Source organism: Eptesicus fuscus, chromosome 13 (assembly GCF_027574615.1).
Source record: "Eptesicus fuscus isolate TK198812 chromosome 13, DD_ASM_mEF_20220401, whole genome shotgun sequence".
Taxonomy (NCBI): domain Eukaryota; kingdom Metazoa; phylum Chordata; class Mammalia; order Chiroptera; family Vespertilionidae; genus Eptesicus; species Eptesicus fuscus.
Window position 1 is genome coordinate 66,690,434 of NC_072485.1, and position 15,201 is coordinate 66,705,634.

Below are 15,201 nucleotides of genomic sequence, written 5' to 3' on the forward strand. Positions count from 1 at the left end.
GACCCTTCAGTTGCAGGCCGACCCTCTGAGCCAAACTGGCTAGGGTGAAAATACATATTTTAAAACATTTTTATATAAAACTAAAAGACCACAGTTAAGAAATAGTAGACCTGACTTTTGATCCCAGATTCTTCCAAAAAATCTGATTTTTTTAGTTTTGAGATAGAAGAAGAAAAAAGCTTCTTTCCTACCTTTCCTGGTACCCAAATAAACTTAACAGCCCAGGAAGATCAATGATAGAGGAATATCTTGAGATTTCATTTTTTCTTCAAATGTTCACATACTCAAGAAATGATGCTCAAGAAGTAAGGAAGATAAATCTCCTTCTCTCCCGTCTGGACAAAATCTCCACTTTCCTTTCTTCTTTTCTCTCTCTTCATCAAGCATTGCTCTCTGCCCTCCCTTCCCCCTGTACCCTTCCTCGGCATATTCCTGCTGCCAAACTCTCTTACTGTCTCTTTCCCTCCTTTGTGAAGACCCCAAAGAGCAACTGACTGGCTGGTATTGCCTATCTCATCCAAATAAAACATTCCTTCTTGCTCACCACTCACAAAATTAACTTTGAGAGATTTCCCAGGGACAGTCTAGAGTCTCACTGATGTTTCTAGCTTTCATTGGAGTTAGAGGGTTCACCAATGTAGATACCCCCAGGGAAGTAGGCTCAGGCACAGATTTCCAGAGCAGCATTTTCTCAGACATGTTCTCTAATCTTCAGGTTGTCAAGACAGAAATCTTGACTCTGCAAGTGTCCAGACATTCATTAGGACAAGAATCCTATCTAATAATAGAGTAATATGCAAATTAACCGTACCTCCGTGACAAAAATGGCGGCCCCCATAGCCACAAGATGGCGGCGCCCAGTCCGCTCAGCCCCGCCGGAGTCCCCCAGTCCCAGGGAGGGCTGCCGCTGAGAGCCGGGCAGCCCTGGTGTCCGGCTGGGAGGTGCCGGGGACCCCATGCTACCATGCCCTCCCAGAGGCAGCCCGGGGTGTCCGGCTGGGAGGCGTCCATGCCCCCACAGCACCATCCCCTCCCAGAGGCAGCCCCAGGAGTCTGGATGGGAGGCGCCCGCGCCCCCATACCGCCATCCCCTCCCAGAGGCAGCCCAGGGTGTCTGGATGGGAGGCGCCCGCGACCCCATGCTGCCATCCCCTCCCAGAGGCAGCCCCGAGTGTCCAGCTGGAAGGCGTCCACGCCCCCATGCCGCCACCCCCTCCCAGAGGCAGCCCAGGGTGTCTGGATGGGAGGCATCCGCGACCTCACACGGCCATCCCCTCCCAGCGGCAGCCTCGGGTGTCCGGCTGGGAGGTGCCCCCATGCCGCCAACCCCTCCCAGTGGCAGCCCTCGGTGTCTGGCTGGGAGGCACCCGCACCCCCAGGGAGCGATTCAAGTGCTGATGATTCTACCAAAGGAAAGAGAAAGAGAGGACAAAAAAGGAATACAAGGAGAAAAGAAAGGACAAAAGATGAAACATCAAGAAAAAGAAAGAGAAGAAAAAAAGGAAGAAACAACCACATGATATCACCTTTCCAAGTCTCATGAAATTCCTGTTTAAGGAGTTTATTTTATGACACTTTTAGTTTGGGTTTACATTTTTACTGTTTTGTCAAGACCACAGCAGGTACACTGTTCAATATGTTTTTTAAAAAATACATTTTATTGATTTTTTACAGGGAGGAAGGGAAAGGGATAGAGAGCTAGAAACATCTATGAGAGAGAAAATCGATCAGCTGCCTCCTGCAGTATGTGCCCCCAACCAAGGTACATGCCCTTGACTGGAATCGAACCTGGGACCCTTGAGTCTGCAGGCCGACACTCCATCCACTGAGCCAAACCAGTTAGAGCTGTCCAATATGTTAAAGAAAAAACCCTATCTAATAAAGAGGGAATATGCAGGGGAGGGCATTTGGGGGTGACTGGGCTGTCAGGGGAGAACAGTTGGAGATGATCTGGCTGGCAGGGGAGCAGTTAGGCGTCGATCAGGCTGGCAGGGGAGTCGTTAGGGGGTGATCAGGCTGGCAGGCAGAAGTGGTTAGGGGCAATCAGGCAGGCAGGCAAGCAGTTGGGAGCCAGCAGTCCCGGATTGTGAAAGTGACTAAAGAGGCAGTCAGACATCCCCTGAGGGGTCCCAGATTGGAGAGGGCGCAGGTTGGGCTGAGGGACACCCTCTCCCAGTGCACGAATTTCATGCACCAGGCCTCTAGTAAAACCTATAAAAAAAAAAAATGGTGCATACACACACAGTCTTACAATATCATTAGTCAGTACTTTTCTTTCTGAAGAAAAATTTGTATACGAAGCCAAATTACCTACTGAGTATGGGCAGATGTTGATAGAATTCAACTAAGGATCATCATAGATTGTTCAAAATAATTATGGACTTTAGTAATCATATTCTAATGCAATTTTCTCAGATTTCTTAATTGTTTGTTTCCCAACAAGAATATTTTGCCTTTCCTATCCATGAAACAAAACTAAGCTGTTAAGGCAGTATACATTAGAATTCCCATACATCATTTATCAACTGGAGTCATCCTTTGCTACACCATAACTTTTTCATGGCGTTTTTCACTTCTGCATTCCTCAATGTATAGATCAGAGGGTTGAGCAAGGGTGTCCCAATTGTATAAAACACAGCCACCATCTTGTCTATTGGAAATATGGTTGGTGGGCGTGTGTATATAAATATACATGGGCCAAAAAATATGACAACCACAATAAAGTGGGAGGTGCATGTGGAAAGGGCTTTTTGCCTTCCTTCTGCACTGTGGTTTCTCAGAGAGTACAAGATGACACCATAGGAGATAAGCAGGATTATAAAACTCACCATGCAAATGGCCCCACTATTAGAAACAACTAGCAAATTTATCACATAAGTGTCCATGCAGGCAAGTTTCAACAAGGGCTGCAAGTCACAGAAATAGTGGTCAATCACATTGGGGCCACAGAAAGGCAATTGCAAAGCTAGTGCTATCTGTGCTGAAGAGTGGATACAAGATCCCACCCAAGCCAGAATCACCAGCACACCACAGACTCGCTGGCTCATGATGGTGGTGTACCGCAAAGGCTTACAAATGGCGACATAGCGATCAAAGGCCATGAGGAGGAGCACAAAGATCTCCATGCAGCCAAAGAAATGGGCTGCAAAGACCTGAGTCATGCACTCATTGTAGGAGATGGTCTTCTTCTGAGAAAGGGAGTTCACAATCAATCTGGGGGCTGTTGTTGTAGAGAAGCAGGCATCAGCAAAGGACAGATAGAACAGGAAGAAATACATGGGACTGTCAAGGGTCCTGCTTGTTTTAATAGTCACTACAATGAGAAAGTTCCCCATCAGTGTCGCAAGGTAAAGCAGCAGGAAGACCCCAAATATTGCTTTCTGCTTTCCTGCATCCTGTGTCAACCCAAACAAAACAAACTCAATCACACTGTTATTCATCACCATTCTAGTAGCTGGAGAAGGTAAGGTGTAGTTGACGAAGGTTTAATCTGCAGAGAAAAGGAAAGATGTGTCATGTTGAGATTAGTGAGCTGAACTCTGAATTCCTTGTTTCTGCTCCATCCTGTTACCTCCAACTGCCTTTAATCCCCCTTGAACCTTTGTAAATCTGTGATGTCCAAGCCTCTCCCAGATCTACCTGTTGTTCAGAAACTTATCACATTGGACCAATCTGTCTGCATGTGGGGAATAAATCAAATAAACGTCCTTTAAAAAGTTTGATTCCTACCAAGACTGAGAACTGCACAATTTGCACTTTCCTTGAGCAAGTGACTTAGTTACCTGTTTGAAATTTAGCCTTCCTGTGAAAAAAAATAGAGGGCAAATACTTGTCCTGCCTTATTCTAAGTTTTCCTAAAATTTAAAATATATATATAATATACCCATACATATGCACACACATACACATGCATATTTCATGTATTATACCAGTATATCTTATCTATGAGCTTTGAAATCTGATCAACACCCGTATTTTCCAGCGTATAAGAGGACTGGGCATATAAAACGACCCCCAACTTTTCCAGTTAAAATATAGAGTTTGGGATATACCCGCTCTATAAGATGACACCCGGCATATAAGACGACCCCCGACTTTTGAGAAGATTTTCCTGGGTTAAAAAGTTGTCTTATATGCCGGAAAATACAGTATTCCAATATAATTATTGTTCAGTTCACTCATTTTTGTGTCCGTTATCTCAGAACTTTTCTGGACACTGGTGAAATGTGCTTTATTTTAGGTCTTTTACCGATGCCTCTTGTATAGAAGATGCCAGCTTCATTGACTGTCTTGATATAACAAATGTCTGGACAATTCTTTGAAGATGGCATAATTTGGGAAACTTTTTTTTTCTGCTTTTTCTTTTCTTCTGTTAATCCTCACCCTAGGATATTTTTTCCATTGATTTTTAAAGAAAGTGGAAGGGAAGAGGAGAGATAAGAGAGAAAAACATCAATGTGAGAGAGACACACATCCTGACCAGGGTCAGGGATCCAGCCTGTAACCTAGGTAGCAACCTAAGCACATGCCCTTGACCGGAATAGAACCCAGGACCCTTCAGTCCACAGGCCAGTGCTCTATCCACTGAGCCAAACCAGCTAGGGCGAGGAACTACTCTTTTTTTACACTACTCTTGAACTTATCCCGTTAGGATATTGAGCCTCTCTGCTGATGAATTTGACCTGACATAAAATTTCTAATATGCCTATAATTTAAGTAGTGTTTTTACTTTTATATATTCCTCTTTTCTCTGAATTCCCTTTGATAAAGAGTCCAGCCCTAGCTGGTTTGGCTCAGTGGATAGAGCTTTCGTCTGCAGACCAAAGGTTCTGGTTCGATTCCCATCAAGGGCACGTACCTCATTTGCAGGCTCCTCCCTGGCCTGGGCTCTGGTCAGAGGGCATGCAGGAGGCAACCAATCAATGTGTTTCTCTCACATCAATAGTTCTCTCTGTCTTCCCCTCTCTCTTCCACTCTCTCTAAAAATCAATGGAAAAATATCCTTGGGCAAGGACTAAAATAAGAAGAAGAAAGAAGAAGATTCCATAATCCCAATATACAATTTTATGATTTTTTTATTTCAAGCCCTTATTCATCACATATATAGTTTGTATGATTAAAATCATCATATAGTATCATTTTGTGTTTTCATGTTGGCTTAGAATTGTTTTAATATTTCTTACTATGCTATTATATTTTCCACAGTTAATTGTCAATTTAATGATATTAAAATGTATAAATGTGTCCATTGAGATACTTATGTTGCTTCCAGTTGTCAGTCATAAATAACAATTTTATAAACAACTTTAGAATAATTTCCCAAGTATGATATGCTGCCCCAAATGCTAGAGATTACCATTGCTATTGATAAGAATTAAATTTTTCAGTATTTTATACCCTTTTATTAACTATATTTTACTATAGAATAATCCATGATGATGATAAAATTTTTAAAGAAGAAGAATGTAAAAAGAAAAGATTAAAATCTCTCCCAAAATTATTTGAATCTATAATCTTGGTCTCCAGAAATAACTCCTTTTGGTTTTTTGTATGTCTTCCAGAGAATTTCTATAAAGTTATTTGCATGTGTTTATTTATATGTCCTTTTTTTTATATGCAAGTATGGCCACTATTTGATATTGATTATTTTGTAGAAAAGCTAGTGGTGCACAAGCATAAATAAATAAATAAACAAACAAACAAAAAACAAACAAAATAAAAGCAGGTTATCTCGTATCTTGTGACATTATCTTATCTGACTGACTTGGTTAATAGGCATTTTTATTATATTTATATAAATTTTTTTAGCAGACATGTTTAGTATTTTAATCCTTTTTCCTTTGAAGAATGTTATACCTTTTGTCAGCTCACCTTTTGTGATCTTGATACCTGGTATAGATATTAATCTAGAAAAATCACTTATTTCTTGTCCTGAGGGCATCCCAAAGATGATGGCACAGTGGCTCTGACTTGTCACCTCTTTCCTTAAAGAATTATCAGAGTGCTCACTCCCAATTAGTTTCAGAGAGGCACAGCAAAATTATACATGCCCCCTCAATAGGGTCATCTGCTGTCATCATCAGTGCTGTTAAGACTTCTTATTTTAGAGCAGTTTTAGGTTCACAGCAAAATTGAAAGAAAGCTACAGAGATTACCCATAAGGTCCCTGCCTCCACACACACATGACCCCCAAGCACACACCACTATCAACATCCCCACCAGAGTGCTATAATTGATGGATCTACAATGACACATCACAATCACCCAAAATCCATAGTTTATCTTGGGGCTCACCAGGGTGGTGTACATTCTGAGTCTGGATAAATGTGTAATGATACGGGTCCATCATTATAAAAACCTACAGGGTATTTTCACTGTCCTAAAAACAGAGCCATTTTTATATTCACAGAACATAGAACATAATTCCTTTTACACAATACCTAATACTGGTACTCGATAAATTCTAAATAAAATGTCTCACACAAGTTAGTAGAAGGAAATAACACTTTGAGTGAGCTGTGTGAGTTTTCAATGTTAGATTTATTAGCTCGTACATACCAGACAGTCAGACTGATATTTCATAAACGTCAGTATTACTAATGGCCAATCCTTGAATTCTTTAAGTGAATCCTCACATGGGTCCTCTCTCTTTCTAAAGAGAAAGAAAAGACGCAGAAAAGACACAGTTTCAGATACACCCTCTTCTCCTCACTCTTTCTGTCCTCTCCTTCTCACCTCCTCGTCACCTCTTGAAAATAAAAAGCTTTAAAAATATAATGAATCATGAATGTAATAAAATGGTTACTATGGTTTTCAAATGCAGTGGCTGAAATACTGACCATGGCTTTCAGAGCCTTCTAACTCTTGCCATCTCTTGCTTCCCCCTTTTTTCCCCCAGTATTTCTCCTTATGCATGTTTCAGCCAAGCCTGACACTGCCCAGACCATCTGTTCTCTGAATTTTCTTATTTCCCACAGTGGCTAGCGGACCTTCCTCAGATATAACCTCCCTCTCCATAGCTACCAGTATGCAGAGTGCCTAGCTGAAATGCCATCTTCTCAGCAAAACATTTCCTGGTTTTACCAGTTGAATCACTTTCTTGCTAAAGACCTTCCAATGTTAAAGTGTGTGTGTGTGTGTGTGTGTGTGTGTGTGTGTGTGTGTGTGTGTGTGTGTGTTGAATCATGTGACCCTCATTGTAGCCCTTCTCTCACTTTTGCTTTAATGTATTTTGTTCATTGGATTTTACAATATCCCATAAGGCAAGTTCACATTGTCCTATTTTGTGAACTTTGGGCTAAGCTGGGAGGCAGAGGTTAGCAGACAGTGGTCAGAAAGGAGCCAGGACCAGAACTCAAGCCTCTGTGCTCCATGGCAATTCACTGACATCCTGCAAACTTCAGGACGGGGCAAAGAAATCAGCATTTTATATGTATATGTCAAAACTGATACTGAGGAGGAGGGGATAAGAGGTTAGAGAATGATGGCAGGGATCAGAGCCAAAGGGGGAAAATGTGCATGTGGGGAAGCGAAGTAGGAAGGGGGAATTAAGGGCTGAGACAGAGGAAAGAAAACCCACAGTGCAAAGTGAGCATAAACCCATGTTAGAGATAAAGAGTAGTTTGCCCTAGGATTTCACTAGATGAGACAATTTTGCTTTGCTCTCTCCCACTCATATTACCCCTTTCTCCAACCACAGAAAGAGGAGGTGATTTTGGGCTGTAAATGGGGTGACAGTGGGTCCTATACAGCCAACATTAGTATCATTAATATTAGGACAATTGGCATCATAGTATTATAGAATCAGAGTATCTATCAGTATCAATGCATACTGATTGCCTATTATCAGTATGAACCTCTATTATTTTCCTGTCCCTACGCTTTGCAAGTCAGAAATCTGCAGGTATAAGATACTATACCTCTACTCCCTTCGATGTACCCCGTTTGCAGTAAGAATCGGGCCTAAGACAGTGCTCCCTCAAGCAGAAGCGAGTGAAAGCTGGGGAGCCCTGGTGCGTCAAAATCTTCTCATCACCGTCGGGAACATATTCCTGGAACTCCAGGTTTTTCAGGAGACAGGACTGCATGATAGCAACTGCCCTAAAACCCAGTCCTGAGTGGGAGGCAAGAAAAGGGAAATGGTGCAGTGCGGCTTGAAGACTCACCTTTTAAAAAAGAGGTGATATCCAACAGAGGGCTCATAGTTCTCACTCTTCCAGCTCTGATCTATTTCACATGTGTTTGCAACATGTAAATTGTATTTCAAATGGATCTGCTTGGCTTTCTGTTGCAGGATCTATGGGAGGGGACGTACTCCAAGATGGCCAACCCTTCCTAAAAACGTGAACTAGACTCTCCAAAAGGGTCTGGAACACCAGCAGAAAGTTTCTTACTTCTACTCTTGGAATTTCCTAGGATAAAAAGGAAATATCCCCTCTATTCTGTGGTAAAAACTTCTCTAAAGCCAGGTCTAGTACTCCAAAACATTCCCCTACAGAGCACATGAATTAAAGAATTATTTTTTCCCATCAGATATTTATAGGGATTTCATGAAAGTTCACAAATGCCCAGCCTTTGGAGAGACGAGGACTCCACCCTTCCCACCCAAACCTGATAGATTGGCTCATCGAGTTAATCAGCTCAATTCATCCAGGATCACAGCAAACCTTGGGGCCAATTCATCCCAAACAAGGCTGTCAGCGGGCAGATTCTGTCCTCAGAGCTCCCCTCCCCTCCCACTCTGCCCTAGGGACTCTTCCCATTTCAGTTATCAAATGCTCCACCCATTCACCCTGCTCTAAGGAAAAATCATGACGTCTAAGTCACATGGAGGCAAAGACTACTAAAAGTTACCCAAAGGCTCTGTCCTTCAAGTCAAATCTTTTCTAATGGCAGACAAAGCTCTGAGCCTAGGTGAAGGTTCAAACAGATGAGATATAATTGACTTCTAGCTCCATCATTTGTTTCTTGACTTTAGTCAAGTTTCTTCTCCTAGTTTCCTATTCTAGAAAATGTTATCATTAGATATAATAATTATGACAAATCATAATGATATTGATAAAATATAATATGAGTAATTACAATGAAAATTAATTAATAGTTCTATCATTTCTAAAATAATGTGAAGTAAGTAAATCAGTAGGTAAAGGAAGGAAGAAGAAAGAAAAATAAAAAAACTTTTTTACAAATTTTTTTTTATAAATTGATTTCTTTAAGTATAATTTATATACAATAGATACACTATTTTAAAAGAATAGGAAATGAGTTTAGACAAATGTATACACATGTATAACTGTCACCACATGGTAGGAGTTTATCAATTTCATTCTTCTATTCAAAGAAGCAGATTTTAGCTTTTTGTGTACTCTTCATATTTATATATTTGTTTGTCTTCTGCTCATTATATTTTGGTTTTATTGTTATTTTTTAATAGTCAATGTTTTTATTTAGCACAATGCTAGTAGTTGCCATCTTTTCTGTTTTCTGTTTTCTTAATTAAATTTATGAGGGTGACATTGGCTAATAAGGTTATATAGGTTTCTTTTTTTTATAGACACAGAATTTATTTTTTAACCAAATAAGTGGCATAGTGAATTTTTATTTTTATTTTTTTTATTAAATTTATTGGGGTGACATTGGTCAACGTGATCATATAGGTTTCAGGTGTAGGGTTCTATGAATAAGATTATGTAGGTTTCAAGTGTACATTTCTATGACACATCGTCTGTATATCACTTTGTGTGCCCACCAATCAAAGCCAAATCATCTGTCACTATATATTTGACCTCCTTTACCCTTTACTACCCCTGACCCCCTCCCTTCTACTCTGGTAGCCACCATACTGTTGTTTGTGTCCATGAGTTTCAGTTTTATATCCCACATGTGAGTGAAATCATATGGTTCTTAACATTTCTGTCTTATTTCACAACATGATATCCCCAAGGTCCATCCATGTAAATGGCAGTATTTCATCTTTTCATTTGGTTTTATTATACAGTTCCTTCTGAGGACATGAAGGCAGTCTGTTCCAAGCCTCCCAGCTTCTGGTGTTATGCTGGCAACCTCCTGAGTTCCATGGCTTGTAGATTCATCACCCCAATTTCCACCTTCATCTTCAAATGGCATTCCCTTGTGTGCATGTGTCTCTGTGTCCAAATTTCCCCATTTATAAAGACACCAGTCATATTGGATTAGGCTCATCCCAATGACCTTATCTTAAATTGATGGTCACATTCACAGCCATTGGGAGTTGGACTTCAACATCTTTTGCAGGGATGCAATTCAATCCATAGCAAAAAGTACTCTTCAAAAATTCATAATTTCCCAATCCCACACTCCAGAGGTAACTGTTAGTCCCTTACATATTCTTCCAGGTTTTCCTATTTAAAAAACTGGATCATTTTCCATCATTTCTAAAATTACAGCAATATAGCACAGATTTCAAATAAAATTCTAAATTGGAGCATTATCCGATTTACTTAGTTAATAAATTTAAAATTATGATGTAGTTTTATTACTAATTTAGTACAATGTTTTTTTATATTTTTACTTCTTGCACGTCATCTATTTGAATTATGTGTGATGAACTAGAGATGTTATAATAATTACAAGCTCTGATTGGCAGTTCCAGTTATCTATGATGACTATAAAATGAATAATGAAGTAATTATTAATTTCAATAGTTTAGGGTCCTAACAAAAGACAAACAACAAAAGGAGGGAGCTTTTTGCTATGAAAACAGGAAAAGTGAGCAAAATATCATAAGAAGAGAAATATGTATTGGTTCAGGGAAACATGGAGATGATCTCCATAAAAATTACACCATTATTAGATCAAAAAGTTGTAAGAGGTAAAATTATGGACAGATATTGGGCAACCATGAAAGCCAGGTCATGCAATTCTATTTTGTTTTATTTTGGATAAGCAAAGAGAAGATTTGGGAACATGAAAAAACAGGAAAGCAGGTCTTGACAAGATGTATGTATTGGGTCAGATCAACACTACCTCAGAGTTTTATCATTGAATTCAATCATTATTTCCTAACACTCTCGCACTATCCTAACTCTCTCATCTGAGTGACATCCCAGTAATAGAGAATGCTATTTTCCCTTCTTTAATTCTTACTTTTACCTGCTGAAATCTAAAACAGTTCAAATATATTTGATACTCAAAAACTTCCTTTTTTTCCCAGATAGGCATCTCCCTCTATTTCCTATTCACCTATATTACTGTGTTATTAAATATATATTTAATTGAACAACACAATTCTAGATTACATATTATTCTTGTATAATCTTATTATTCAAACAATTTTCACTTTTGTTATTTCATTTGACCTGCACATTATTTTGCAAGGTAAGTATGCCTTGTTCTTTCAATGTACAAAATTTGACTTGTGATACAGAAAGTTTTTCTAAGCATTCTAAAATTAGAGTGGGATGCTACTAGATAGCCTCTATCTCTAGCATTCACCATTCATGTCCCATAAAACATCAAACCCCGATCACATAGATTGCACCCTAGAAAAGATAAATCCTGAGCCCTACTAGGAGGATGCCAATGGATGCCTAAATTTTCTGTTCTGACTCCAAAATCAATTCTGTAAACTGCATAGTGAGGTAAATATCAAAGCAGAAAATAGATACCTAAATGACTAATAGTGAAGAAGAGGAAAGAGAAGAGAATGACATTGAAGTTAGAGCAGGGGAGAGGAGAGTGAGAGTGAGCAGACCCAAGGAAAGAAGAGTCGGGGGATAAAATACAGAAAGACAGAGAGAGGGGAGAAGAACAATATATATATATAGTAGGGAGAATAGTTAGATCCAAAATTTCACCACAGAATTCAGCTTCTTTCTCCATGTCCCATTATAATATCACTAACCCCAAAACCAAAGAAGGGGTATAGCAAGGGTTCCCAAAGATCTTGAAAACCCAGCTGTGGAAAAAGTACTGCCTTATCTTACACTCTGCCCAGAATCTCTTCAAGTGAGGGGGCTTCCCCCAAGACAGAAACTTCTGCCAAGCTGGCCTCAGTGCCATGTACAGTTTATTGGCCCTTCTGTGAGCAGAAATGCTTTTGAGAGTGCTGAGGCCAGGAAAGACTTAGGGATCCTGGACCACTCTAATCCTTCATTGCTGGAAACACTCTCAGCAGCTCCATCCCACCTGCAAGTCACACTGAGTGTAGATGCCATCAGATCAGTCTTATCTTTCATTACAAACCACCATTATTCTATTCCACAGTTTCCCCATGGCATTTTTCACTTCCTTATTTCTGAAGGTATAAATCAAAGGATTGAGCAAGGGCGTTAGGATGGTGTAAAAAATTGCCACCATTTTGTCAAAGGAGAAAGCAGATGGAGGTCGGGCATACACAAATATGCATGGGACAAAGAACAAAACCACAACAGCAATGTGAGATCCGCAGGTGGAGAGACCTTTCCACTGCGCTTCAGCACTGTAGGTTCTCAGAGAGAACAAGATGACACCATAGGAGAGAAGCAACAAAGAGAAGATGATGACGCAGATAAACCCACTGTTGGCCACCACCAAAAGGCCGAAAACATGAGTGTCGGTGCAGGCGAGCTCTAGTAATGGGTACAAGTCACACATGAAATGATCGATAACATTGGGGCCACAGAAGGGCAGCTGTAAAGTAAAGAGAATTTGTATCGTGGAATGCAGCAAGCCCCCTGTCCAGGCCACCCCCATCAGAATGCTGCACAGCCTCCAGTTCATGATAGAAGAGTAATGCAAGGGCTTGCAGATGGCCACATAGCGGTCATAGGCCATGACTATGAGGACAATCACCTCCACTCCAGCAAAGAAGTGTTCAGCAAAGAGCTGGGCCATGCAGCCTTCAAAGGAGATGGTCTTTCTCTCATAGAGAGAGTCCACAATCATCTTTGGGGCAATGACGGTGGAGAAGCAGGCGTCCAGGAAAGCCAGGAAAGCCAAGAAGAAGTACATGGGGGAGCCCAGGAGTGCTGGGCTGCTGCTGATGGTCACCACAATTAGCAGGTTGCCCCCAACAGTTGCAATGTAGCTGAACAAAAATATAACAAATACCATTTTCTGAACATTGGGATTCTGTGAAAGCCCCAGGAGGACGAACTCAGTTACAAAGCTTTGGTTTTGCATGATTTCCAAGGAAAAGCTAAATGTTACCACAGTGAGCATATAAAATCTGCAATTATGAGAAAAAGAAAAGTTCACCTGGGACCAGTTTATGATAACCATCATAGCACAGTCATCAAGTTGCCGCATCCATATGAAAAGCTGATTATGTGCTTCTGACGTAATTGAGAACACAAAATTAGAAATTTGTTAAAGGTGGTAGTGGGAGGTCAGACAGAATTCAGCAGGAAATAAAGTATTAAATACTTCAAAATGGCCAGAGCTTTAATATAGGAGAAGGGAAGTATTCACATATGGTAGGGATGAAACACAGTTTTTATCTCAACTGCCAACTCTGATCATTTAGAAGTGGTTTCCCGGAGTGAATTGTTGAGGAAGATTCTGAAGCCGCATCCAAATTCTGAGGATGGAGAACTGTAACTTATTGGCCATCAGGGATGACTTGCATGCCTCCCCTGATCAAGAAAGATAAGTATCACATGATTTCACTCATATGTGGAATATAATGAACAACATAAACTGATGAACAAAAACAGATCCAGAGACAGAAATGCATCAATCAGACCATCAAACCTCAGAGGGAAGGTAGAGGAGGGAGGGGGTAAGGAGGAGAGATCAACCAAAGGACTTGTATGCATGCATATAAGCCTAACCAATGGACAAAGACACCAGGGGGGTGAGGGCATGAGTGGGGTTGGGGGGCAATGGGAGGATAAGGACACATATGTAATACCTTAATCAATAAAGAAAAAAAAAAGAGATTACCTTATCTACAAAGAGAAGAAATAACCCCCAGTTTACAAAGCACTTGAAAAAATCATAGCTATGTTTCCAATTATTTTTTTATTTCTTTTCATTGTTGAGAGTATTACAGATGTCTTGGGCCTTTAAGATGAATTAATTCATTCCCTAGGGGAAAAAAAAGATCTATGTAAAAGTGCCTACTCTATATTTACACGTAACAAGTAAGCATGTATTGAGTTGTGTTCTTTCTTTATTCATCATTTAAAATAAGAACAGATGTTTATGATAAATAATAATACCTACTGAAGATTATTGTCATAGTGACTAAGTTAAATAATGTAAAGAAGGGGGGTGGGGGCATGTGTGGGGAGGGGTGTGGGATGGGAATGGGGGGATGAGGACAAATATGTGATACCTTAATAAAGAAATTTTAAAAAAAAGAAAGCAACTATTTAGGAAATAGTGCTTAGGACAGTTCATGTTATAGCTTATTACAACTATTTTACTGGTAGACAATTCACACTTAAAGAGAAAAGGTCAAACAAATTACAGATGCTGGATCTGGAATTTAAACAGAATCTTTGGCTCCAACACTTAAGTATTCCTAATGGATCAACAGAGAAAGGAGCAGTGAGTTTTCTTTTTAGCAAGAATTTAAGAGCAGACCTGGCCTTTCTACTGTCTCCATCCACCCATAAAAATCAAAGCCTTCTGATTCCTTTGTTCATGTTTGAATGAGGACTCTTGATGAAGGACACAGAGTAAATGATATAAATTCAGAAAGTAATGGTCCAATTACTACAGATATAAACTGGAAACAACCACATAGGTAAGGAATAGAAACAGTACGTTGAATATGGCTAGAGTCTTGAGACTTTTTAATTATTTACTAATTATAAATACTGTGTGGCCCAATCTGATCAAGTACAATTTGTCATTTATATTACTTTATTGTAAGGATGTTCATCTATAACCTACCTGTTCATCTCACAGGATTATGATGAGAGTCAAATTTGCAAAATGTAACAATTGCTTATAATAAATGCCCTCACCAATTGTAGTCACTATTCTCTCACTTAGCAAATCAGCCACCTTACCCAGCAAGCCATACAGATAATTACTCCAACTTTTGACTTTGTTTTCCATAGCCAGACAACAGCTTCCAAGAATGATTGTGTCCTTATCTATACATATAACAGAAATTTGTCAAATGTGTATGTACATATACATATAATCTGTTAAACAGGTGAGTAAAATAATAATGTTTACTGTGAGAATTAAAAATAATCTGATTTTGGTGAAATCCACTTAGAGCTAACA

General features: G+C 39.8%; 2 protein-coding genes across 2 annotated transcripts; both read right to left on the reverse strand.

The window, feature by feature from the left end:
• Window positions 1-2,531: 2,531 nt before the first annotated feature.
• LOC103290812 (olfactory receptor 4C11-like) lies at window positions 2,532-3,446 on the reverse strand. Its single transcript, XM_008146709.2, has one exon. It carries the CDS (start codon window positions 3,444-3,446, stop codon window positions 2,532-2,534), a length of 915 nt encoding a protein of 304 aa, XP_008144931.2.
• Window positions 3,447-12,204: 8,758 nt separating this feature from the next.
• Window positions 12,205-13,164, reverse strand: LOC103290811 (olfactory receptor 4C15). Its single transcript, XM_008146708.3, has one exon. The coding sequence runs from the start codon at window positions 13,138-13,140 to the stop codon at window positions 12,205-12,207; it is 936 nt and encodes a 311-aa protein (XP_008144930.2). The 5' UTR covers window positions 13,141-13,164.
• Window positions 13,165-15,201: the final 2,037 nt, after the last annotated feature.

What these genes read in the sequence shown, in the direction of transcription:
- LOC103290812 (XM_008146709.2), bottom strand. Translation starts at nt 3,446, where the DNA reads ATGGTGATGAATAACAGTGTGATTGAGTTTGTTTTGTTTGGGTTGACA.
- LOC103290811 (XM_008146708.3), bottom strand. Translation starts at nt 13,140, where the DNA reads ATGCAAAACCAAAGCTTTGTAACTGAGTTCGTCCTCCTGGGGCTTTCA.